At 49.5% G+C, this 27,635-nt stretch overlaps 1 protein-coding gene across 3 annotated transcripts; it reads right to left on the bottom strand.

Moving 5' to 3' along the window:
• Positions 1–4,162: 4,162 nt before the first annotated feature.
• PROK2 (prokineticin 2) lies at positions 4,163–26,501 on the bottom strand. Of its 3 annotated transcripts, XM_084901737.1 has the most exons (5): positions 26,332–26,501; positions 22,828–22,953; positions 7,255–7,317; positions 5,983–6,109; positions 4,163–4,610 (listed from the first exon to the last, which is right to left on the bottom strand). In XM_084901737.1, the coding sequence occupies exons 1-4, from the start codon at positions 26,419–26,421 to the stop codon at positions 6,008–6,010; spliced, it is 381 nt and encodes a 126-aa protein (XP_084757863.1). In that variant the 5' UTR covers positions 26,422–26,501; the 3' UTR covers positions 4,163–4,610; positions 5,983–6,007. The 3 variants fall into 3 exon arrangements, with proteins under 3 accessions (XP_084757863.1, XP_084757862.1, XP_084757864.1); XM_084901736.1 differs by having other exon boundaries at positions 4,163–6,109; XM_084901738.1 differs by lacking the exon at positions 7,255–7,317 and having other exon boundaries at positions 4,163–6,109.
• Positions 26,502–27,635: the final 1,134 nt, after the last annotated feature.

Here is a 27,635-nt window from a genome sequence, read left to right as displayed (position 1 = left end):
CATGACAGCATGTTGCGACAGAAGATAATAAAAGGTTGCCAGTGACTCTTAGACAGTGACGCTCTTTGTGTACCCAAAATGTCCTGTTTTAAAATAAAAGTGTTCCCCAACTTAATCCTCTAATAAGTGGAATTAGAAACAAGTGGGAAGAGATTTCTGATATTAAAACCAATGGAGAAACCCGGGCTGTATTTTCTGTCGCTGGCTGGCTGTGTCACACTCCAACAAGACCACACGGAGATGTCGAGAAGTTACACAGGAGAGTTTGCAAGACAATTGTTTTTGACCCAAACTTTCCTGTGGTTAAAAAATCAAATTAACCCAGGAGGTAAAAGACCTGTACTCAGAAAACTACAGGGTTTTGAAAAAAGAGACAGAGGAAGATAACAAGTGGAAGACTACACCATGTTCATGGATTGGTAGAATCAACATCATTGAAATGTTAATGCAATCCCTATTAAAATACCAATGGTATATTTCACAGATTTAGAACACACACTCCAAAAATGTATATGAAACTAAAACATACCCCAAATAGCCACAGTAATCTTGAGAACAAGGTTGGAGGAATCACAATACCAGATATCAAGTTATACTACCAAGCCACTGTAATCAAAACAGCCTGGTACTGGCACAAGAACAGGCATAAAGATCAATGGAACAGAACAGAGACCCCCAAATTGACCCAAGCCATTACGCTCAATTAATATTTAACAAAGAGGCAAGAGCATACAATGGAGTAAAGACAGTCTCTTCAATAAATGGTGCTGGGAAAATTGGACAGGTGCATGCAAAAAAAAACAACAAAAAACGAAACTCAACCACCAACTTACACCATACACAAGAATAAACTCAAAATGGATAAAAGACTTAAATGTAAGTCATGAAACCATAAAAACCCTAGAAGAAACCACAGGCAGCAAAATCTCAGACACCTCTCGTAGCGATATGTTTACGGATACATCTCCTAGGGCAAAGGAAACTAAGGAAAAATAAATAAATGGAACTACATCAAAGTAAAAAGCTTCTGCACAGTTAAATAAACCACCAACAAAGTGAATAGAGATCCCACTGCATGGGAGAACATATTTGGCAATGATACAAAGGGAGACAAACAATCCAATTAAAAAATGGGCAAAAGACCTAACTAGGCACTTCTCTTACATGGACATGAGAAGGCAAGAAACATAAAAAATGCTGGAAGTCACTAATTATCCAAGAGGCATAAATTAAAATGACAACGAGGTACCATCTCACACCTGTCAGAATGGCTATCATCAACAAATCAACAAACAAGTGCTGGTGAGGATGTGGAGAAAAGGAAGCCTGCTGGTGGGAATGCAGACTGGTGCAGCCACTGTGGAGAACAGTATGGAGTTTCCTCACAAAATTAAATATGGAACTGCCATTTGGCCCAGTGATCCCACTTCTAGGAATATATTCTGAGAATCCTGAAACACCAGTCAGAAAGAATATATGCACCCCTGTGTTCATAGCAGCATTGTTTACAATAGCCAAGATCTGGAAACAGCCCTAGTGCCCCTCAGACAATGAGTGGATAAAAAGCTGTGGTACATTTACACCATGGAACACTATGCAGTAGTAAAAAAGAAAGATCTCTTACCCTTTGAGACAGCATGGAGGGACCTGCAAAGTATTATGTTAAGTAAAATAAGCCTGTCAGAGACAGACAAGGATCACATGATCTCTTTCATATGCAGAATCTAATGAACACAATAAACTGACAAAATAGATCCAGTGTCATAGAAGCATGGAACACTGACGAATTTCAGAGGGAAGGTGGGGGAAGGTGGGTGAGCGGGAAGAGATGAATCAGGGAATTTATGTGCATTCTAGGGTCCCAGTGCATGAATTTGTGCACCTTGAAAGAAACTGTGGGCTGAAGCTGCAGTGGGCACTGGGATGAGTCTCGGCCCAGTCCCCCCGACTCCACCAGGCCCCTCCTGCTGTGGCTTCCAGACTCCTGTCTGAGGGGAGCCCTGCCCCTGCCACCACCGTCCCCAAGCGCTGATGGTGCCTGCCCCGCTCATACCTGCTGATGGCGCTGAGTGATTGGGCCCAGCGCCAGCAGTGGGTACAAGCAGCAGCTGCTGCTCCCATTGCTCCTCAGGAGCAGGGGGAGGTGGAGAAGCCCTGAGGGGTGATGGGGGCTGACAGCTGCTGACAGTGATGAGCAATCAATAGGGACCAGTGCCATGTGCTTGTAGCAGGTGCAAGCGGCAATTCCAATGCCGGCTATGGGTGCGAGGGGGGCAGTCACCAGCAGCGGGGAAGAGAAGTGGCTGCTGGCCCTGATTGCCCCTCAGGAGCAGAGGGAGGTGGAGAAGCCCTGAGGGGTGATCAGGGCTGGCAGCTGCCGCTTGCACTGGCAGAGGTTGCAAACACTGGGTGGGGCCACAGCACGGGGATCAAAGAATTTTCAGTGACTATCAGAGGCTCGCTGGATGACAGAGAACAACGCCCCACCTTGGTCTGACGCTCCAGCTCACCTGCTCCACCATCCTGCCACGTCCGATGCCTGCCATATTCTGCACGTGTCCCCTGGCGGTCAGCGTACATCATAGTGACCAGCTGTTCGGTTGTTCCGCCGGTCAGTCTATTTGCATATTAGGGTTTTATAGATATAGAGATATGTGTAATCCATGGACACAGCATTAGTGTGGGGTAGGCCTGGGAGGGCTGGGAGAAGGGTGGTGGGAGTCAGTGGGGGAAAAAACACACACAAAAGGGGACATCTGTAACACTATCACAATAAAGATAAATTAAAAATAAAATTAAAATAATTGAAAATTAATGTTTAGATCATATTAATTATATTTCACTAATTGAATAAAGCCAATTGGTTAATATTGCAAAAAAAAAAAAAAGTGTTGCTTTTAAAATAAGGTTGTTGAGGTCAGAAAGGATAGTTTTCGTGAAAGTCATGTTTGCAATGAAATCCAAAGGTGCACTGGGCTTGGTCACTGGCTTCAGGCAATGGATTCATTTCTACCTCATAACGGACTCCACCCACTCATAACACTGACTGCAGAGCACGTGGCTTTGCCTTGTCTTCTAGACATTCTGGCCTATGAAGTCCCACTTTTAGTGTGAGACCGTACTGGGCCGGGCAGAAACCATGCCGCAGTCTTTATAAAGCAACACTTAGTTCTGTGCATAGAATTATTTTCAAGAGTCTCTGTGAGGTCTGATTACAAGTATTTTTGAAATATTGGAAAGGTGCTAGCTAACTCTGGTAATAGGTTAAGACAATAACTAACCAGAACCACACACTAAACAGGAAGTATTGTCCCGGTGGTGGTTCAGAGGTTAGAGCGGCAGCCTGTGCACTGAAGGGTCTTGGGTTCAATTCCCAGACAATGTCATGCACTTGGGTTTTGGGTTCATGCCCAGCCTCCTGTTGGGCCATGTGTGTGAGGCAACCAGTGGCTGTGTCTCTCTCACATCAATGTTTCTCTCTGTCTCTTACCCTCCCTCCCTTCCCTCTCTCTGAAAAGCAATGGAAAAAATACCCTCAAGTGCGGTTTAACAGAAACAGAAAAAGGGAGAATCATTCCTCCATAAACATAACCCGGGGATGGTATCAAAGGCAAACTGGCTTTCTGGGTGGCAGTGAGGCCGGAGGGGCAGCTCTCGGCCACCTCTCTCTCCCAGCTGCGCTCAGTCTACCGGGTTAAAAACCGGGCTGGCATTTGTAAAAGTAAATTTTTAAAAAGTTAATTATGTGATTTTTAACATGGGTGAAAATGGACGATTGGGTCCCAGCCGGTTTTGCTCAATAGAGAGAGCGTCAGCCTGCAGACTGAAGGGTCCTGGCTCAGTGCTGTCCAGGGCACAGGCCCGGGTTGCAGGCCCAATCCCCAGTGGTGGGTGTGCAGGAGGCAGCCAATCAATGATTCTCTCTCATCATTGATGCTTCTCTCTTCCCCACTCCCCTCCTATCTGAAATCAATAAAAATGTATTTTTTTAAAATGGACGATTGATCCAAGTGTTTGCACGACTTATTAAAAAGGATTTATTGAACATTCTGTGAAAACAACATTTAGCAAAATTGCTGAACTGCCTGTTGTTTTTTTCACCTATGATTCCACTTGCTGAAATCTAAATTTTTTCTCAACAAACTCACAAAGGAATGTCCTTGAATACAGACTAACTGAACCCAAACTAGTACTTCCGTGGCCAAAGAGGGCAATTTGCACGCACAGCCCCACACTTCTGAGCGGCTCCAGGCGTGGAGGCCCTGGGCGAGGAGGCAGCGGCCACAGGAGCCCTCTTTCGGAGCGGGGGGGTAGGTCGGCATGATGAAATGCACTCAGTGAGCGTGTCTCGGAAGCGATTTATTGTCGCATTTACACTCGCTGGTCCTTGGGGCCGGGACGCGGGCGCTGCGGTCTGGGAGCACGGCTCCTGGCCCGCACCGCGCCAGGCCGAGCACGCCGCCAGCCGTCACTGCCTGCCGGTCGGCGGTGACACCCAGGAGCCGTTCTGGCTGCAGTCAGTTCTGTACGCATGATCCCCCTCGTCTTCCAGAACCTCGCTGATTTACGTGTTCTTGTACTTCCTCAACATTCATGCAGACAGAATTTTCCTGTGTGCAAAATGAAACGCACAGACAAGAGTGCTATCTGACCACTGAGAGTCTTTGCCAGGTTTGGGATGTGGGCTATAGAAAGGTCAGCTTGTCATAAAAACTGAGGACAGCTGTGACAAAATAAGGATATAATATTAAAAATAAAGCAACTGGTGAAGCAACTGATTCAGGATTTTTGACACAGAAATTCTGACACAGAATTTTTACACGGCAATAGTGATACAGGTGCAAATGGCAGGATGTCAGACAATCCATTACAACAGACCTTTTGGTTACAAATGAAGTTTAAATTACAAGTTAATACCCATTTTAAAAGGATAACTAGTTTTATGCCAGAATAAAATCAATACTTCTTCTTCAAGTGACATTTTTGGGAACATCTCTAACTATAAGAGTTTTCTAATAAAATTAGCTTCATAAAAAAAAGAAATAAATGTAATACTGTGCTGAAGCGATTTGCACATAAACTGATTACTGAAATTCTGCAGCACACCAAAAAGAGCATTCTGCCAGCCTGACAAAATAAATTATATATTTGATTCTTTCACACCAGATGGGTATTGTGTATTGGCTGTTGTCATTTTTTTAATTTGACAATCTAAGGGAAAGTCAGGTGTTGCATGTTTCAAAACTTCTTGTGGCTCACCAGTGTGCTAGGGCACACCAGCTGAAAATCATTGCTGTACTGGGAATTCTTTAAAAAAGCCATCTATAAATCTGGACTAAATTAGTTTGGCCCTCCATCCTTTGTCCTCACCGGGGCACCCAACGGCCCGAGGCTGCGCAGACAGCCCCACAGGTGTGTGGCAGCTGCCACCCTTACTCCGTGTGAGAGGCCTGGAGGGTCTGGTTTAGCTCTGCACTCTCCACTGCTTGCTTTTCCTCAGTGACTCCACCGCAAACCGGTGATATGGACACCCCTCCCCCACCACACATGTATGTTAAAATGCCACAAGCACGGGGAGGCGAATGGCAAAGTGAGGTCCTTAACATTTTTGAGGAGCGAGAGAACAAAGGGTGAGCGAGGATATGTGTGGGGCAGGGATGGGAGGAGAAGGGTTTAAGAAAAAAGAGGAGTCTATAACAAAATATCAAATTCTTATTGTCCTCATTTTTTGTGAAAATGGGTGAATTATTGGCATTAAAAAAAGCCAAACCTAAAACAAACTGGGAAATTAGAACCAGTTCCACAATGCCTTGAACGTTACATTTCTACCCCAAACTAAATGTTTTTCAATAAAAAGAGGTCACTTAAAAATCAAAGCTGGCAACGTCACTCAGAAGGCGCAGAAGCACTAGGTTCTGTCTGGCACACTATGTCTGGCACAGGAGCAAGGATCGGTGTTATCGGCATCGTGTGGCCACTCACATTTCGAGCTTCTACTCTAACGCGATTACTTTCGGGAACAAACAAATCGGTTGACTGCAGCTCGTGAGCAGGCTAGGCCAGGCATGCACGGACACGTGTGAAGCAGCCTCCGCCCAAAAAACGGAACCTAGAATGAAAAGAAAACCACGTCAGGAAACGGAAAAAACAAACAAACAAAACCCCACCGAACTCTTCTTGGGAAACCTCTGTGCACAGCAGCGGGCTCTGAGTGTCCACCACTGGCCCAGCCGCCCGGCAAGGGGGTCACACCTCTGGTGTCACCCTCCCCATCCTCCTGCCACTGAGTGCGGCAAAGCTTCAGTTACCCCACCTCCAGAGACAGCCTGAGGCCTGGCGCCTGGCCAAGCTCACAGCCGGAACCGGAAGCCTGGCTGGCAGGTGGGCCAGAGCCTGAGCTTTGAAGCACAAGCTCAGGTGCCGTTCCCTGGTTCTCACCGGTTCCTCCTGCTCAGGAGGCGCCCTCAGGAGACAGGCTCTGGGCTTGGCCACATCGGTCTAAGGAGCAAACCACCCCAGACAAGAAGCAAGGCACACAGAGGTCAGGGGAGTCACACGGGTGGGAGGAGGGGAGAAACAGGGGGGCGTTCGGAAGGAGCAAGCTTGGTCTCTGACGGGGAACTAGGCAAGCCCGTGGAGGAGAGCCGCAGCCAAGGCCGCTGGTTCTGAGAGCAGCCAGGGGGCTGGCGGAGGAGGGTCACCCGCCCCTGGGCCGTGGCGGTCCGTGCAGGTCTGGAGGCCAGCACGCCAGAGGCCTGTGCTTTCCGCAGGCAGAGCCAGTCGCCTCCTCCAGCCAGGGCGCCTCCTGAGCACCTGCCCGCTCTGCAGGGCACCGTCTGCGGGACCCGCGGGGGATGCCACCCCTTGGAGGCGGTGACAGGCAGGGAACTGGGAGGCAAGTTCCTCCGACGCAGGAGAAGGGAGAGGCAGCTCACATCCCGGCCTCCAGCCTGCGTGTCCTCCTCAGCGCCGTGCCGGCCTCAGCGCCATGCCAGCCTCAGTGCCGTGCGCGTGCTCCTCACTCCCCTCCACCAAAGAGGCCGCGGGCCCCGCGTCTGTCCCGGTGAGCCTGGGCTGCCTCCTCCGGGCCTCTGAGCACCCTCTATGGAAAGGAGGCGCTCTGCAGGCGGTGGCAGGGCCAGCTCGCCTTCGTTGGGCTGGACGGAAGGAACAGACCCGGTTCTGGCTGCCCCAGGGTCAGGGCTGCTTATTCTGGGTGTTAACTTCGAGTGGGACCACGCCATGTCTCCTTACCTCCTTTTTCCTTTTTCTTCTCTTCCTCCTTCTTCTTTCCTGCCTTCCATTTCCAAAATGGTTCTGGAAGGGCCAGGGAGATGGTTGAGAACAATGTACACAACGGGAGTGGGAGGAGGCGGTCTGAGTGGTGGGCGGGCGTGGCCAGCCCCTCCTCTGTCTGTCTGGAAGGGCAGTGCGTCCCAGGCTCTGGGGCTCTGGGGGCACTGAGTCCACGGCGCTTGGCGCCAGCGCGGAGCAGACTCAGCTCGGAGGGGCTCTGTCCCTGTGTGTGTCCGCAGGTGCAGGGTGGTGGGCCACTGCTGACAGGGGATGCTGCTGGACAAGCTGATGACTACCGGCAGTGGGAGTTACACTCCCTGCACATGCAGCCCTCCTGGGCCTGCGAGAGCTTCCTCTGTCAGCCTGACACGGCTGCGGACAGTGCTCCTCGTTGGGGGTGGTGCTCCCGCCACCCCCAGAGGCCCCGGGGGCCCACAGGAGGAGCGCAGCACACTGGCACTGAGTGGGTCGGGGCCAGGGATGTGGCTACACACCCTCCAATGCACAGGACAGCCTCACAGCCAGGACACGCCTGGCCCAGGGTGTGCATGGTGCTGGGTTTAGGAAAACGGCGCAGGCAGCAGCTGAAGGAAAGCAGCTGAAGGAAGTGAACTGAAACTGTAGAAATAAATAGCAGGCATGTCTCCTTCACTCATCCATCCACGGACACTCACTGCGCGGCACCAGCACGCCAGGCGCTGTGGTAGGTGCTGCGGGCACAGTAATAACAGAACAAGGACGGCCTGTCCACAGGGAGCGCACACTCAGTGGTGAGAGAGGCCAGCGCAGCCCTCATCACTAAGGGCCTCGCTGTGCTCACCTCCTGCGCATAACGCTGCCCGGGCTGTCACATGGGCTGTCAGCGCCGAAAGCAGGCGGGAAGGGACAGGGCCAAGCCTCGCGCAGCACCCTCAGTGCCCCTTTCCTATGCAGCTCTGATGACAAAGGCCGCAGTGTCTGAGCGACGCGCTCAGAGCTTGCTGATTTCTTCCCTGCCCCTTCACTCCCAGACCTACAGACACGGACGGAGCGGCAAACAGCTGTCTGACAGTGATGCCCAGCATGTGCTGACAGACAGCGCCTGTCAGAGGACAAGCAGGCCAGGAGCTGACTGCTCAGCCCAGACCTCAGACCAGCTCCGCACCGTCCGCCGTTCCCCTGCCCGGCACTCCGCGCCCGGGAGACGGAGCAGCACCAGCGCGCAGCGAAGGCTGAGCCTCACCCGCTGGCACCGGGTTTAGAAGAGGAAACAGCGTTTCTCTCCACAGTCAGTGTGTTAGGGAAGAAACTATGGGCGACGGGAAGAAAGCCTCGACAGGCGTCTTTTTATCTATCTATCTATCTATCTATTATCTATCATCTATCTGTCTATCTATCTACCTACCTATCTAAAAGGCTAATTGACTGACTGTACATACACTCAACCATCCGACCACTGGCACATATGACATGCCCTGACAATTTAAAAATAAAAGTTAAAATTAAACGTTGACTCATGCATGTGCGATACATGTAACGCTCTTGCTGGCGCCAATCACCAGCAACATCAGAATGTATCTGAAGACCAACTATTGGCACAACGTATTTCTTTTTTGTTTTTTGTACTTAAAAAATATATATATATATTTTATTGATTTTTTTAAAATAAATTTTTATTGTTCATATTATTACAAGCGTTCCTTTCCCCCCCCCTTCCCACCCCACCCTCTGCCCTTTCCCCACTCCCCATTGTCCTCATCCATAAGTGCACAGTTTATGTTCAGTCTCTTCCCACATTCCCCTCTCCCCTTTTCCCCAAGAATCATCAGCTCACTCCCCTTCCATACCTCTGATTCTATTATATTCAACAGTTAATATTGTTCATCAGATTTTTTTTTTAATTTCCTTGGTTTTTAGATTCACTTGTTGATAGTTACGTATTTGTTGTTCATAATTTTTATCTTTATTTACTTTCTCTTCTGAAAGAACCCCCTTCAGCAATTCATATAATTCTGGTTTGGTGGTGATGAACTCCTTTAGCTTTTTTTTATTAGTGAAGCTCTTTATCTGACCTTCGATTCTGAGTGATAGCTTTGCTGGGTAGAGTATTTTTGGCTGTAGGTTCTTGCTATTCATCACCTTGAATATTTCTTGCCATTCCCGTCTGGCCTGCATGGTTTCTGTTGAGAAATCAGCTGACAATCGTATAGGTGCTCCTTTATAGGTAACCACCTGCTTAGCTCTTGCTGCTTTTAATATTCTCTCTTTGTCCTTTGCTCTTGGAATCTTAATTATGATTTGTCTTGGTGTGGTCCTCTTTGGATTCCTCTTATTTGGAGTTCTGTGTGCTTCCTGGACTTGTAAGTTCAATTCTTTCCCCAGGTGGGGGAAGTTTTCTGTCACTATTTCTTTCAGTATGTTTTCGATATCTTGCTCTCTCTCATCTTCTGGGACCCCCATGATTCTGATGTTGGATCGTTTGAAGTTGTCCCAGAGGTTTCTTACATTATCTTCAATTTTCTGGATTCTCTTGCCTTCTAGCTTCTGCAGAGGAGTGTCTTCTGGCTCTTTATGTTCCAAATCTTTGACTTGATTCTTCCAATCTTCTATTCTTTTTTTAGGACTCTGTATAATATTTTTTATTTCAGACAATGTATTCTTTATTTCTTGTTGATCCCTTTTCATATCCTCATAGGTCTCATTTATTTTATCGGCCTTTTCTAGGAAACTCTTGAAAAACCTTATAAGTGTGGTTTTGAACTCTATATCCAGTCGCTTTTTGCCCTCCATTTCTTTCGTTTGTGATCTATTTGGTTTAGGCATTTTCGCAGGCAGCTTTTCTGATGGGGCGGGGTTTCAGGGTGGAGCCTACAGCCTCGGCTTCCGTCAGCCCCGCCCTATGCGACTCCTGAGACTCAGGGTCCTTCAGTACTTGTTGCAAGCGCCTCTGAGAGAAAGGTGCCCTCGATTTTCGCCTGCTACCAAACAGTGTAAGCTCTCCCGCAATGGGCCCGAAACTGGGGTTCAGTTCAGTTGGAAGTGGAGTTGGAGATGGCGTTCAGAGCAGTCTGGAGCCCCTCTCTCCTTCCCGCCAGGGCAGTCCTACGGCACAGCCGGCCGTCCCTTCTCTGCTCGCAGTGTGCGCGCCTCTGGGACCTCCTTTCGCCGCTTCCCCGGGTTCCACCTTACAGCCCAGCTCCCTATGGGTGAGCCTGGGTCCCCGGGGTCTGGCCTAGAACGGGGGTTCAGAGCAGTTGGGGCCCAGCACAGTCCGAGTGTTTATCTCCTTCCCGCTAGGGAACGCCAGCCAGGCACTCGGCCTCCCTCCTCTCTGGCTCCGTCCTCTCCGCGCTCGCCGCGTGTCTCCGTACCTTGGGCTTTTACAGCTCCTCCGCGCTTCCTTCTGGTTTTCTCCTTGCTTCTCGTTGTAGAATTTCCAGTCAGTTGACTTTCCTGTAGTTCTGGGTAATGTCCATTTTATATTTTAGTTGTATTTTATTGAAATTCTTGCGTGCGGCTGTGGCTAGGTGCCTACCCGAGCAGCCATCTTGGATTCTCCGGCACAACGTATTTCTAAAGCCGAAGGAAAGCGACGTTGTTGACAGAATATTGTTTATTTATTAATCAATTTATGTATTATTTTCATATACATTTTACTAAGTTTTTTCATCTCTGACACTTCTATTATAAAGGGTGATTAGTTATATTAAAATAGTTTGTATTTTAATTTTATAATACTATATTATATATACTATTTTGATATGTAATTTTTTGCAGTAATGTAATTACCACACAAATCTTCCTTCTAATTTATTTCCTTTCAATGTGTTTGAATCCAGGTACCAGGCCACTAGTTTGTAATAATATCGTTTTGCAACAACTTTTTTGGTACATAGTTCTTTAAAAACAAAAAAATGAAATGGTAGAATAATGCATAAAATAAAACAGAGTTCAGAACTCCCACAGTTTCTGGTTTGATTAATTATGAAGATTGCTGTGTATCTTAATTTGGCTAAATTTTAAATTGTTTCTTCATGTTTTTTAAAAAATACATATGCATTCCTGCAATCCTAAATAATGTGATCATCAACCTGGCTCCCTCTTGTGAGCAGAGGGTTGACCTGAGCTGGGATGCTGGGCCCTGGCCTCCGGCGGCTCTGTGCCCTCAGAAGGCTGGCTGAACACAGCAGGCGGGCCCCACTGGCTGCGTGAACTTTGGTCAGGAGAGCTGTTGGCATGCAGGCCTCGGGTCTCTGGGGCTAGGCAGTCACAACAGATTTGCAAAAACAAGGTGGTAGCTTCTGTGGATCAAGGGGAGCCCCATCCTTTGGCCCTCGAATTTGGTAGCACCCCATCAAGTTGAGAGCCCAAAAGAAGCTGTGTGCTTGGGTAGCGGCTGAAGCTCCCATGCGAAGGGGATGCTGCTCTCCAGACTGTCCTGTAGCCTAGGCTAATGTGGTGTGAGGCCAGCGGCGCCCAGCCGGGCGATTCCGAATACAGCCCCCCCACATGCCCCGAACCTGCCAGCGGTCATGTGTCACAGTCTGGAGACATTTTTGTTGTCACAACTAGATAGCAGATCAAGGCCAGAGATGCTGTTAGACTTCCCACAATGCACAGGACAACCCCTACAACACAATTTCCTGACCTAGAGGTTGGTGGAGGCCAGGTTGAGAAACTCTGCTTAGACTAAACTATATTTATTTCTTCAGCATCTCTCCGCCAACGCCAATGACCCTGTAATCACAGCTACGGTCCTGCCCCCAAGAGAGCAAAAGTAGACAGGGGTTCTTGACATCCTGTTATGAAAGATGAGGCATTTAGCCCATTATGCTTTCTTCCACCAGTTGTCACTACATTCTGTAGTGATAGGAGTTATATTTTAGTTGGTGTTTTAAAAATTTTATATTCCTTCCTGAAATTATAGCTGTTTACAATGTTCTGTTATGGGTTCAGTCTGTAACAGAAAGTTAATCATTTAAAATCTTCCATTTTCTTCTTACGTAAATAAAAGAACCATGTTCTAATTTCAATTATTTATCTTCAAAAAAGAATAATTTGTCATTTTAGCAGCAAAAATGCAGCTGAAAAAAACCTAAAACTGGTGCTTAAAATGTTGACATAAAAAGTGGAACAAAATAAGTATTCAGATTAATTTTTTTGGAGAAAATAGTTAAATTTAAAAAATTTGTAAAATAATCTTACCTAATAATAGACAAACATGTAAATTAGCCACCAGCCAATCAAGAGTGATATGCAAATTAACCCAACAAAGATGGAGGTTAATTTGCATACACAGGTGCTGAATGATGGGGCGGGATGCTTGTGTTGTAGCTATGGCGATGATGCTGATGTTCTGCCCCACCCCTGGTCTCTCAGGGCCTCTGGGCAGCGTGGGAAGGTGGGTGGGAAGGTGGGGCCTGAATGGAAAGAGTCTGGGCTGGAGTGGAAAGGTGGTGCCGCACCAGGAAAAGGAAAGCCCATTCTAGCAGGAATCTTTGTACATCGGGCTTCCAGTGAGTGATAAGAAGTGAAAGTATTAAACACGTAATTATAAACTTCCAAGCCATCAGGTAAGCAGAATGGGATGCAATTGGCTGGTCTTTGTAAACTCTGGAAAGTATTAGGTATTAGTAAACTTTAACTGGGCATCCCCTAAGTATCCCCTGTAGACATATAATATAGTAACTTATTCATAATTGTTTAAAAATTTATTGTTAAAATGCTAATATTCAAATTGACCAAACGCTGGAAAGATTGGTCCCTATGATGGACATTGAACAGAAGGGGGCAGATGCTCAGTGCAGGAGCTTCCCCCTGGTGGTCAGTGTACTCCCACAGGGGAGCACAGCTCAGCCAGAAGCCAGACTCATGGCCGGCAAGTGCAGCAGCAGTGCAGAATCCCTTGGGGGGTGTCCAACTAACGGCTTAGGCCTGCTCCCAGTGGTTGGACATCCCCTGAGAGGTCCTGGGCTGAGAGAGGGTGCAGGCCAGGCTGAGAGGCCCCCTCCCCAACAAGTGCATGAATGTTGTGCATTGGGTCTCTAGTCAAATATAAAATTAAAAACCAATAAGTATAGCCCTGACCAGTGCACTAAATGGTTAGAGCATTGGCCTGACCACCAAAGGGTCTTGGGTTCAGTTCCAGGTCAAGTTCTGGTACTTGGGTTACTGGTTTGATGTACCCCGACCGAGGTCACATTGATGTTTTTTTCTCTCCTTCCTCCTTTCCACTCTCTCTAAAAATTAATGGGAAAAAAATATCCTTACTTCTTAGGTGAGGGTTAAAAAACAAACAAACAAAAATTCCTATAATTATAACAGCACAGCCTAGTCAGATCTGAATAGGGTGAAAGTTCAGATCTACACACTCCACAAGTGAACTGAATTGTATGAAATACCACAGTAAACTGAGCTCAGGGCTACCAATTCTTATGCATCGTTATCAAGTTCATTCATTAAATATAAGTTCACTTCATCAAAATTAATAGACATTTGCCGAAACCGGTTTGGCTCAGTGGTAGAGCGTCGGTCTGCGGACTGAAAGGTCCCTGGTTCGATTCCGGTCAGGGGCATGTACCTTGGTTGCGGGCACATCCCCGGTGGGGGGTGTGCAGGAGGCAGCTGGTCGATGTTTCTCTCTCATCGACGTTTCTAGCTCTCTATCTCTCTCCCTTCCTCTCTGTAAAAAATCAATAAAATATATTTAAAAAAAAATTAATAGACATTTGTGGCTAATGACTAAGTCAAACCAGGATGGAAAGTTTAAAATTTAAATAGGTTTAGTCTTCACCTATTCATAGCCTTATGTTTTTAGAATATTAATTCCTATGACCGTGACCAGTAATCCATTTTTTTTCTTTAAAAAAGCAGGGGCCACCATCAAAAAATACACAAACAACAAGTGGAGAAAAGAGAACCCTAGTGCACAGACTTGTGGAGAACAGTATGGCGTTCCCTCAAAAAATTAAAAATGGAACTGCTATTTGACCCAGTAATCCCACTTTTAGGAATAAGAATCCAGAAACACCAATCAGAAATAATGCATGCATCCCTGTGTTCATAGCAGCACAGTTTACCATAGCTAAGTTCTGGAAACAGTGCAAGTGTCCATCAGTAGATGTGTGGCTAAAAAAGCTGTGGTACATTTATACGATGGAATACTATGCAACAGTAAAAAAAGAAGGATCTCTTACTCTTGGAGACAGCATCGAGGGACCTAGAGAGTATTATGCTAAGTGAAATGAGCCAGACAGAGAAAGACAAGTATCACTCATATTTGGAATCTAATGAAAAAATATATCCAGAGACATACAAGCATAGAACAGACTGTGGAATCTCAGAAGGAAGGTGCAGGTCGGTGAGAAGAGATCGACCAAATAACTTATATGCATACTAGAGGCCCAGTGCATGAAAATTGAGCACTCAGAGTGGAGAGGGGTCCCTCAGTCCAGCCTGAGCCCTTTTGCAGTCTGAGACCCCTCAGGGGATGTCCACCTGCCAGCTTAGACCTGATTCACCCCTCCCTCCCCCGGGGAAACCCACAAATAATATGGCTGTGAAAACATCTGGGGTTTCTGTCCACCAGGGAGAGACAGCTTGCAATACAGGCACCCTCTTAAAGGGCCACACACAAAATTTTGTTCGCAGCCACTAACCCTGGGTTTCAGCAGAGGGAGGAAAGAGCAGACTAGAGCCACATAGGAAATAAAAAAATACCTTGAAACAAATGAAAATGAGAACAAAACAACCCCAAGTTTGTAAGATACAGGGAAAGCAGACCTAAAGGAAAATGTATACCATTACAGGCCTATCTCAAGAAACAGGAAAAAGCTCAAATAATATAACTTTACACTTAAAGGAACTTGAAAAAGAACAACACAAAGAGCCCAGGGTGAGAAGAAGGAAGAAAATAATAAAGATCAGAGCAGAAATAAATGAAGTAGAGTCTAAAAAATAATACAAAGTATAAATTAAACCAAGAGCTGGTTCTATGAAAAGAAAATAAGATTGACAAACTTTTAACTAGACTCATGAGGAAAAAATATAGAGAACCTAAATAAACAAAATTAGAAATGAAAGTGGAGAAGTAACATCTGACGCCAACAAATTATAAAGGATTGCATTATGAATAACATTATGAATAACTATATGCCAACAAATTGGACAACCTGAAAGAAATGGATAAATTCCTACAAACATGCAATCTTCCAAAACTAACTCAGGAAGAATCAGAGAATCTGATTAGACAGGTTAATTAAAGCAGTAACAACAACAAAACAAAACTCCCAACAAAAATCCCTGGACTGGATCCTTTACAGGTGAATTTTACCAAACATTCAAGAAGAGCTAACATCCATCCTTCTCAACCTATTCCAAAATTTTGAAAACCAAATAATGACAAAGAAAAGTATAGATCAATATCCCTGATGAGCATAATGTTGGCAAAGCTAGTTCAGCAATACATTAAAAAGATCCCACCAGGGTCAAGTGGAATTTATTCTGGAAGTGCAAAATTGGTATAATATCTGCAAATCAATATAAACAAAATTAAGGATAAAAACCACGTGATCATATAAATAGATGCATAAAAAAAGCATTTGACAAAAACCCAGCACTCATTATTGATCAAAACTCTCAGCAAAGTAAGAATAGACGGAATATACCTTAATGTAATGAAGGCCATATATGACAAACCCAGAGCCAATATCATACTCAATGGGCAAAACCTACAAGCATTCCCCTTAAGAACAGGAACAAGACAAAGATGTCCACATTCACCACTCTTCTTCAGCATAGCCACGGCTACCAGGGAAGAAGAAATAAAAGGCATCCAGATAGGAAAGGAAACAGTAAACCTGACATTATTTGCAGATGGCATTATAATACATTGAGAGAATCCTAAAGATTCCACCAAAAATCAACTAGAACTGATAAATGAATTCAGTAAAGTAGCAAGATAAAACAAATATCCAGAAATAAGTTGCATTTTTAAACACCAATAATGAATTATAAGAAAGGGAAACTAAAAAAACAATTCCATTCACAATTGCTTTAAAAGAATTTAACCAAGGATGTAGAAGACCTGTATTTGAAAAAAAACTAAAAAAGATACAAGCAAGTGGTAGCATATACTGTGTTCATGGAAGAAGTAACATTAGTATGTCCATACTATCCAAAGCAATATACAGATTGAAGGCAATGCCTATCAAGATACCAAATGGCATATTCACAGAACTGGAACAAATAGTCCAAATATTTATATGAAAATACAAAAGTCCCCAAATAGCAACAGCAATCTTGAGAAAGAAAAACAAAATTGAGGAGTACCACTACCTGACATCAAACTATTTACTCATCACTGAGGCGTATATTTCTTCTTCCTCTCTGGTCACTGTGGTGAGGACCGGCATGAAACAGACACACAGATCAATGGACAGAACAGAGAGCCCAGAAATAAAGCCGCACCTTCCCAGTCAGTGACTATTTGACAGAGGGGCAGAAACATACGATGGGCTATAGATAATCTATTCAGTAAATGGTGTTGGGAAAGTTGAACTGATCCGTGCAAAAGAAAAATGAAACTAAACCACTTCCTTACTCCACACATAAGAATAAACAAAAGTTGGCTTACAAACTTAAATGTTAGACTTAAAGTCATAAAAATCTAGAAGAAAACATAGGCAATAAAATCTTGGACTTTTCTTGTAGCAATATTTTTTCTGATATAACTCCTTGGGCAGAGGAAACAAAGAAAAGCAAATAAATGCAACTAAATCAAACCCAAACGTTTGTGCACAGCAAAGGAAACCATCAGGAAATGAAAAGTCATCCCACAAAATGGGAGAACATATTCCCCAACGATACATCTAACAAAGGTTATCATCTAAAATTTACCAAGAACTTATAAAACTCACCCTAACCCAAACCCTAATCCTAATCTCTCAAACCCCAAACAATCCAATTAAAAAATGGCAAAGGACCTGAATAGACACTCTCCAAAGAGAATGTGCTGATGGCCAACACACGTATGAAAAGATGCTCAATGTCACCAGTCATGAGAGAAATGTAAATTAAAATGACAATGAGGGCCGAGACCGGTTTGGCTCAGTGGATAGAGTGTCAGCCTGTGGACTGAAAGGTCCCGGGTTCGATTCCGGTCAAGGGCATGTACCTTGGTTGCGGGCACATCCCCGGTAGAGGGTGTGCAAGAGGCAGCTGATCGATGATTCTCTGTCATCGATGTTTCTAACTATCCCTCTCTCTTCCTCTCTGTAAAAAATCAATAAAATAAAATGACAATGAGGTATCACCTCACACTTGTCAGAGTGGCTACCATCAATTAATCAATAGACAAGTGCTGGCGAGGACATGGAGAAAAGGGAGCCCTCATGACTGCTGGTGGGAATGCAGACTGGTGCAACCACTGGGAAAGCAGTACGGAGTTACCTCAAAACATTAAAACTAGAACTGCCTGTGAACCACCAATTTCACTTCTGGGTTTTATCTGAAGAAACCAGAAACAGTAAGTAGAAAGAATATGTGCACCCTATGTTCAATACAGCATTATTCACAAGAGCCAAAGTTTGGGGGCAGCCCAAGTGCCCACCAATAGATGAGCAGATAAAAAAGCTGTAGCACATTTACACAATGGAATACTATTGTACTTGGCGACAAAAATGAAGAAAATTTTATCCTTTGGGACAGCATGGATGGACCAGGAGAACATTATACTGAAAGTGAAATAAGGTAGTCAGGAAAAGACAAGTGCCATAAAATTTCACTCCAATTAGAATCTAATGAATAAACTGAACTACAAGCAAAACGGAGACAGACTCGGAGAGCAGGCTGACAGCTCGGAGGCGGCGTGCTGGGCAGCGTGGAGGGACTGGGCAGGAAAGGGAACTCAGGTGCGGACAGCACGGTGGTGGTTGTGGGGGAGGACGGGTGGAAGAGGGGATGGAGGGATAATTGGTGATGGGGAAATAAATAAGTAAAAACATCTCCCACTGGGAAACCATTGGAACTAGAAGATGAGACAAATTCCCACTTCGGACTGTTAATCCCCGTCCACACCAGCCGGCCCAGCCCACGGGACTCAACGCTGTGCCGGACACACAGCGTCTGGGGAGGAAGAAGTGGACGGAGGTAGACCACAGACAAGCAGTGAAGGCTGTGGCTGCCCTCTGGCCTGGCACCTGTGCAGCAGCTGCCGAGGCCGCAGTCTGAGCACCAGTGTGTGGAGTCCGGACAAATGCACCCTCCTCCCCAGGGCAGTGAGCACCACGACCCGCCATGACGGGGGCACCGGACATGCAGCACCGACAGCCAGCAGCGCAGCTCCTGCTGTGAGGCCAGGCCCGCCGCTGCCCGTCCCTGCACCCGGCGGCCAGGACAGCTGGGGAGCAGCACATCCTGAAGGACAGGCTGAGCCAGGGCAGCTCTTGGCAACATGGCACACATGTAGCACGGCCAACATCAGAAAGGAACGTGGCCATGGAGACCGGTGCCCGGGGAGAACTGTACCCAGGGAGACCTGTGCCCAGAGAGACCTGTACCCAGAGAGACCTGTAGCCAGAGAGACCTGTACCCAGGGAGACCTGTGCTCAGAGAGACCTGTGCCCAGGGAGACCGATGCCCAGAGAGACCTGTACCCAGAGAGACCTGTAGCCAGGGAGACCTGTGCCCAGGGAGACCGGTGCCCGGGGAGACCTGTACCCAGGGAGACCGGTGCCCGGGGAGACCTGTAGCCAGGGAGACCTGTGCCCAGAGAGACCTGTACCCAGAGAGACCTGTAGCCAGGGAGACCTGTAGCCAGGGAGACCTGTGCCCAGGGAGACCTGTGCCCAGAGAGACCTGTACCCAGAGAGACCTGTAGCCAGGGAGACCTGTGCCCAGGGAGACCTGTGCCCAGAGAGACCTGTACCCAGGGAGACCTGTAGCCAGGGAGACCTGTGCCCAGGGAGACCGGTGCCCAGGGAGACCTGTGCCCAGAGAGACCTGTGCCCAGAGAGACCTGTACCCAGGGAGACCTGTGCCCAGGGAGACCGGTGCCCAGGGAAACCGGTGCCCAGAGAGACTGGTGCCCAGAGAGACCGGTGCCCAGGGAGACCTGTGCCCAGAGAGACTGGTGCCCAGAGAGACCAGTGGACATGGAGACCGGTGCCCAGGGAGACCTGTACCCAGGAAGACCTGTACCCAGGAAGACCGGTGCCCAGGAAGACCTGTGCCCAGAGAGACCTGTGCCCAGAGAGACCTGTACCCAGGGAGACCTGTGCCCAGGGAGACTTGTGCCCAGACCTGTAGCCAGGGAGACCTGTGCCCAGAGAGACCTGTGCCCAGAGAGACCTGTACCCAGAGAGACCTGTACCCAGGGACACCTGTGCCCAGAGAGACCTGTGCCCAGAGAGACCTGTACCCAGAGAGACCTGTAGCCAGGGAGACCTGTGCCCAGGGAGACCGGTGCCCAGAGAGACCTGTGCCCAGAGAGACCTGTACCCAGAGAGACCTGTAGCCAGGGAGACCTGTGCCCAGAGAGACCTATAGCCAGGGAGACCTGTGCCCAGGGAGACCGGTGCCCAGAGAGACCGGTGCCCAGGGAGACCTGTGCCCAGGGAGACCGGTGCCCGGGGAGACCTGTGCCCGGAGAGACCTGTAGCCAGGGAGACCTGTGCCCAGGGAGACCGGTGCCCATGGAGACCGGTGCCCTGGGAGACCGGTGCCCAGGGAGACCTGTGCCCAGGGAGACCTGTGCCCAGAGAGACCTGTGCCCAGGGAGACAGGTGCCCAGGGAGACCGGTGCCCAGAGAGACTGGTGCCCAGAGAGACCGGTGCCCAGGGAGACCTGTACCCAGGGAGACCGGTGCCCAGAGAGACCGGTGCCCAGAGAGACTGGTGCCCAGAGAGACTGGTGCCCAGGGAGACCTGTACCCAGGGAAACCGGTGCCCAGAGAGACTGGTGCCCAGAGAGACCGGTGTCCAGGGAGACCTGTACCCAGAGAGACTGGTGCCCAGAGAGAACAGTCGACATGGAGACCGGTGCCCAGGGAGACCTGTACCCAGGAAGACCTGTGCCCAGGGAGACCTGTGCCCAGGGAGACCGGTGCCCAGGAAGACCTGTGCCCAAGGAGACCCGTGCCCATGGAGACCTGTGCCCAGGGAGACCAGTGCCATTGGAGACCAGTGCCCAGGGAGACCGGTGTCCAGGGATACCTGTACCTAGGGAGACTGGTGCCCAGGGAGACCGGTGCCCAGGGAGACCTGTACCCAGAGAGACCTGTAGCCAGGGAGACCTGTACCCAGGGAGACCGGTGCCCAGGGAGACCTGTACCCATAGAGGCCTGTACCCAGGGAGACCAGTGCCCATGGAGACCGGTGCCCAGGGAGACCAGTGCCCAGGGAGACCTGTGCCCAGGGAGACCTGTGCTCATGGAGACCGGTGCCCATGGAGGCCGTGCCCGGGGAGACCTGTGCTCGGGGAGACCGGTGCCCGGGGAGACCTGTGCCCGAGGAGACCGGTGCCCATGGAGACCTGTGCCCGGGGAGACCTGTGCCCGGGGAGACCGGTGCCCGGGGAGACCGGTGCCCGGGGAGACCGGTGCCCAGGGAGACCGGTGCCCGGGGAGACCGGTGCCCAGGGAGACCGGTGCCCAGCAGCTGGACCAATGGCATCTTTCCGAGGTTTGCAACCAAGACAGATAATGGTGGCTTAAGAACTTCCCAGTTCTAAACAGTCAGGACTAAAGGTGCCTGTCAGGTTTACAATGACAGCGCAGTTGCGAGCAGTAAAACCCCGGGAAGAAGGGTCTACACGTAACAGGAAGTGTTTCTCAAGGAAACCACAGGAGAGCTGCACTCCGCTTCAGGTGCGTCCGAACAGCCAGAGTCCCTGCTGCAGACAGTCAAGCTCTCCCTCAGCCAACGGTTTCTTCATGTTTATCCCGAGAAGGGGAAGGGAGCCTCACCTGGCCTGTGCAATACCGGAAAACGCTGATTCAGCGGCAGCTTTAACCTCTTGCACGCGGTAAAGCGGAGCGGAATCCAGTTTGCTTCTAACATGCAGAGGGGAAGTGCAGGGACCAGCTCTGCCTGCAGCCAGCCACCTAGCCCGGCGGCCCCTGTGCCCTGGACTTCCCTGCACTGCTGGGCCACGCGGACCTGGGGCTAGCGAGCTAGGCACTGTGTTCCTGCAGATTTTGCGTTCCAAAAGTTTTGAATCTGAAGGGCAAGGACTGTCCAGGCTCCCCACATTTCTCTGCCCCCTCCCCCCCCCCCCCCCCCCCCCCCCGCCTGTAACCAGCTGGGGCCCACAGGCAGGAGTCTGCAGCCTGGCTCCTTCCTGTCCTCCCAGCTCAGACCTATCATTGCCAATAACGCTGCAAAGGTGGCTTAGGCCACTCTGATATTGACCTGTTAGATAGATACAGCGGAAAATGAACTATCATTAGCCCCTAGGACTGTGAACAATCTATCCTATAAATAGTCAATTACTTTTATATCTTAAATTAAGATACAACACTAGTTGTATTATCAATGGTTTTCTATAAAAACAAAACAGCAATGGCAGCTGCCTCCACTTTGCTCATAGGTGTACAAATCCTTACGTTCTGAATGCAGACACTAACAACACAGCACACTCCTCTACCAAAGACACAACTTATTTACTTCTGCCTTAGCAGTAGGTCTCATATATAGAGAGTAGGCCTTTGCAGCCCCAGGTTCACCCGGAAGGTCATCCAGAAGGCTGTCTGGACAGTCGCTCCGCTGTTCGGCCATTCGGTTTATTATAGATATACTAGAGGCCTGGAGCATAAAAATTCATGCACTGGATGGGGGAGGGTCCCTCAGCCAAGCCTGCCCCCTCTCACAGTCTGGGAGCCCTCAGGGGCAGGAGATGATCTGGCAATCAAGGAAAGGCGATGTCCCGTCACACCTCTGCTGCTGCCACTGCCAGCAGCGCAAGCTTCAGCCAGTCCTGGTTACCTGAGCCTTGGGTGAACCTGGATACCTGAGCCTCAGGTGGCCCTGGGTGGTTGGGGGGCTAAGCAGACTGGGGGACTCTGGAGGCAGGCATGCAGAGCAGCCAGGCCTGCCTGGTAGTGGGCCTGGTCTTGCCACACTCCTGCCACCCCAGTGGGGATGAGGGGACTGGACACCACCATCTTTTAGCTGTGGGTGCTGCCATCTTTGAGGCCATGGTAGTCAATTAGCATATTCCCTCCTTATTGGCTGTGGGTGCTGCCATCTTTGTAATGGTGTGAGGGTCAATTAGCATATCTCCTCTTTATTAGATAGGATTCCTAAATGATTTTAAACAAATTCATGTGTTTGAAATTATTATGAAGTGTCTCTAATGTCATGAGAACTATGGCAGGAAACTGATCGCTAGAATAAGTGAGAGGTCACAGTTCTTTCCAGCGGAAGGGGATGGGCAGGGCAGGTGCTTTCCACTGTCATCTTCTCCAGCTCCCACACCTGGGCTGCAGGTCACACAGCCTTGCTCAGGTGAGGGCACTGCCCCGGGAGGAACCGCCGTGAACACAAAGTACTCACTTTCCGAGAGCGCGGGTGGCAGCTGTCCCCTGCTCGGCCCATGGGTGTGCACAGCCGAAGGCCCCTGATCCACAGGCTCACCGCACAGCACGTGTCTCCATCACACTGGAAGTCGTCCACGCAAGCCTGGGACGAGAGAAGCAAACATAAATACGGACAGCGGCAGACTCAGATGCAGGTGACCTAAAAATAGCCACAAGAAAGCGCTTTAAGCATCCAACTGCTCTGCGATAATAACCACATAAATAAAGAACTGCAGTCTTCATTTACTTGTCCGTGTTTGCCACAAAATATAATCAGAAGAGGTTTTCCTAGTTTTTTTTTTTTAAATGGCCTAATAATGGCTCACACATTATGAAAATCTTAAACACAATATTAAAAAAAGCACACCAGTTATCTGTAGTGCTTTACTGAATTTGCTTTGAACTTGAAAAAAATGTGTCTGTATTAGTCTTATACTGTACACAGCCACTAAGCATTCCGTAAGTGAAATCACGAGACTGTATGATTATTAACTGAGTCCACTGGGCCAGTTTTTCCGAAGGGATTTAAAGGGTCTCTAAGTCTGGCATGAGCTGCTCCAGACCCATCAAGGAACTGATGTAAATTTTAGAAGGACTCATTTTCCTTCTTAAATATTTGCATTTTGGTTCATGAGACTAGATGTTTCTCACACCACTGACTTGATTTTCACCATTTCCTCTTTAAAGAAAGAAATCTCACAGGGTGAGAATGGGCGGACAAAGGCTTTCCCGTATGTTACTCTCTTATCTCCAGGGTGTAACCTGCAGAGAGAAAACTGGGCTTAGGGTGTACACATGTGCACATCACAGCTCCACGGAGCTCCTGTCGCAGCCGTCGGGTGAGGAAACGCAGACCTCAGCACCTGCTCCCAGTGCAAACACCCAGTGCACACAATCAAAGACCTGACTGCGGGATTCCTCTCTGCAGGGGAGAGAATGAACAATGAAGTCTAAATTCATGTGCTTAAAAATTGATCTGGAGGTCTATTGTTCTTTCCTAGAATCAACCAAAAATAGGATGCTCTGTTTGGATGGTGTGCAGTAATCTACTTTTCCAACATTAGGTAAAAACATCCTGTCCTATAAAATATGTAAGAAATAAAAAAATTATAATTTAGGCACAAGTTTAAATGTATGTTTATTGGAAACAACTAAAGCATTCCTTCAAAATTCTAGTTTTAGGGACAGCCATAACTTGTTAAAATATAAACACATGGGCACACGCTTATTCACTACTTTTCATTGGTTTATCGGCTGCTAACATTTTTTTCTCAACCTATTTAAAACAAGTATCTGGACTAAAGCTACAATTTCCACCTTGGGGTAGCTGGGCATTTACAGGAATATATTTAAACATTTCCCTCTTACAGCTCTTATCTGTCTGCCAGCATCATGCCCATGTGATCCTCCCAGCACAGCCAGGAGCTGCTCAGTGCATGGCATTTCCAACGTGGCTGGAACAAATCAAGGACTTTTAAGTGACTACACATATTCCCCCAAACAGAAAGTGTTCAAGGTGGAGGCTTCAGGCTGTGTTTTATTTCAACAGATAAAGATCCCGAATTCTGAAGCCACAACCACTCTTTTTATTAGACAATCAACATCCAGCCAAAAATCTCTTAAAATTCAATCACTTGGATGTTTAATATCCTATAGACAACATCTCCAGATAAGTTATTTAGTTTTTCATTTGAGTCCAGATGGTTCCTGTCATGGAGACATAACTGCGTTTCTTTATTGCCGTGCTGTTAATAGAATCCTCTTTTTGTAACTCAGAGCTAAGATTACAACAACAGCACACACACTATACAACAAGCTCGCCAAACCTCTCTATACATAAACATCCAACGTGACAGAGTTCATTTTGTAACAAGAAGCTTAGGTTCCTGGAAACATCTACAAAAAATTACATAGGTTTATATATTTTTAATTAGACAGCTGCTTCCTATGCCCTCCAGCCTTAAGCCATTGTAGATCTATTCATGCTGTGCTGTCCCGTGAATGGAACAAAAAGATACTTATATTGCAAAAGAATTTGGGGCTCAGAGGATTAGCAGAAATTTTAAAGGAGCCAGTGGGAGAAGAGAGGGAAATCATGCTAATTCTCATGTATTAGAAAGACCTATAAAAACATTTTTCAATCACACCAGCTGGTTACTGACAAAGCTATTCAAATACATTTTGTAAAAAATCTCCAAATGGCCGAAACCGGTTTGGTTCAATGGATAGAGCGTTTGGCTTGGGGACTGAAAGGTCCCGGGTTCGATTCCGGTCAAGGGCATGTACCTTGGTTGTGGGCATATCCCCAGTAGGGGGTGTGCAAGAGGCAGCTGATTGATGACTCTCTCTCATTGATGTTTCTAACTCTCTATCTCTCTCCCTTCCTCTCTGTACAAAATCAATAAAATATATATTTTTAAAAAATCTCCAAATGACTCCAATAAATATCCCGATTCGTACACTTGCGTATCTTCCGGACAGAAGCAAACACTGTATGTTCCAGGGCTCACAATGTGCTCTGAGCCTAGGAATCGGCATGCAGACAACAGAGCTTTATTTTCTCTAGACAATGACATTTCCTCAAACTTAAATGTTATTTCATTTCTTTTCAAATGCAGTCCTAGAGCGCGCACTTATACCGAGGAGAAGGTAAGGGAGGTGCAGAATGGCAGACTGGGAGGGAGGGAGTGGGCAGTGGGCAGCCGGCAGGGGCAGCGGCGGCTTTGCTGTGAAGTGGACGGGCCTGCGGTTCTGGGCAGAAATTCCGCTCTGACCCCAGGAGCACCCCTGCGGGACAGGGAGCACTCCCGCTCCCCTGCGCAGGTGTCCTCCCTGAGGGGAGCGCTCCCTTCGCCCTTTCCCATCATACAGGAGGGTGGCTGTGCTTCATCAGGAACTGGAAACGGAAAACTCTCATAGGCAGACTCTCAAGACGCCGGGGACCCCTCCACCCCCAACACACACACACACACACACACACACACACACACACACACACACACACACCAGAAAACCCTGAGATCCAGAAAGAAGCACCCACGTTGCTTTCAAAGCGCACACGTGGCCTCGGACCAAGGTCTTTCCTGGCGATCCTGTGGGGGGATCCTGTGGGGGCGCGTGGGGAGCAGAGCCCCGCGGAGGACGGGGCGGAGCGCGATGCCCAGGCCCCTGCGTTCCAGGAAGGGCTCCACCGGCTGCACGTCCCGCGGGCAGGTCCGGGACAGCGCTGGGGAGACTGAAGAGCATCCTCCAGCGGAACAGAGAGACCGAACCCCCGGGAAGAGGGCGCGGGCGGGAAGGTGTGCTGGCGCTGGGAGCCGCACTTGGGCCACTTTTCTCCCGGGCGCCCCGTGCCCCGCCGCCCAGCACTCCCCCCAGTGCGCCCCCGGGCGCCGGCGGTCCCGGCGGGACACCCTCCCCGCTCCCTCGCCGCCCTCGCGTCGCCTTCCCCACCCGGGAGCCAGCAGGTGCGGCAGCTTACCCCGGTGATGACGGCGGCCCCGGTGCGGGGGGCGAGCAGCGACCACAGCAGCAGCAGCAGCAGCACCGGGGCGGGGCGCGGGGCCCGCATGGCGCCCTCGGGCTGGGCTGGGGCGCGGGGCGCGGAGCTGGGGCGCGGGGCGGCGCTCTCCGGGGCGCGGAGCTGCGGCTGGCGGCTCGCGGGCCTCGGGCGGATATAAAGGGAGCCGGGCTGTGACTCAGCGGGCGCCGCGGGCACACCCCGCCCCCCTCACGCCCCCCGCGCCCCGCCCGGGCGCCACGCAGGCACCCCGGAGCCCCGCGCCCGCGGCCGTTCGCTGGGGCCGAGCTGTGCCGGGCCGAGCCTCCCGCGCTGCTGCCCTCGTTTCCAGGCGACACGTGCCCCGCGGACTGACCGCTGCGCCATTTGCTCTCCAGATGCGAGGGCGCCCACTGCGCTCCGCGGGGGACACGTGTGTGTGTGTGGTGTGTGTGTGTGAGTGTGTGTGTGTGTGAGTGTGTGTGCGGGGGTGTGTGTGAGTGTGTGTGTGTGTGTGAGAGAGAGAGAGAGAGAGTGTGTGTGTGTGTGTGGGGGGGGGCACGTGCCGCTGGTCCGCTCGGCGCCCGCCCCGGTGCTGACCGGGGTCCACCCTCCCGAGAGGCGGGCGCACCCACGCGGGGACTGGAGGGGTGGGGTGGGGAGAACAAAGGGGAGCAAAGGCAGCCGCCCACAGCCCGTGGCGGGAGTGCGGTGTTCTGTCCCGCAGACGCCTCCTGTGCGCCCCGCTGCCACCTGCTCCCCTCCGGGTCCCAGGAGCGGCGCCCTCCGAGGCGCAAGGCTCGCCCGCCGCTCTGGAAGCCGCGGAGGGGAGACGGGCGCCGGCGTCCGGCCCAGGCCGCTCGCACCCCTACCCTTCCACCGGGCACGCCGCCTCGGGCTGGGGGAGGCCCCGCCGCCTTCCCGCGGGCGAGTCGCTCTCGGGACTTGCCCTCCGTCTGGGTCTCCCGCCGAGAACCACAGCCCGACCTCCCTCCGGGAGCGGGGCGGCGGGAGGGCCAGGGCGGCGGGAGGACCAGGGTGCCCACGCTCAGCGCCCCGATTCTGGGTCGCGGACTCTCCCTAAGGCGCCAGGAGCGCGGGCTCCCCTGCCCCAGGACCGCGTTTGAGAAGCAGATGCGCCTTCAGCATCTGTAATAACAACAGCGAGGGAGCGGGCAGTCAGGCCAGACCAGGGCTCCCCGTGCCAAGGCACTTAGACCGAATGTGGAAAGAAGGAAAAAAGCGGGCAATTATCCGAATGTCAAACAGCTGAATATGTGGAAGAC

Source organism: Pipistrellus hanaki (assembly GCF_964339955.1).
Source record: "Pipistrellus hanaki genome assembly, chromosome: 13".
Classification (NCBI taxonomy): Eukaryota; Metazoa; Chordata; class Mammalia; order Chiroptera; family Vespertilionidae; genus Pipistrellus; species Pipistrellus hanaki.
This window is presented reverse-complemented; position numbering and strand designations above follow the sequence as displayed.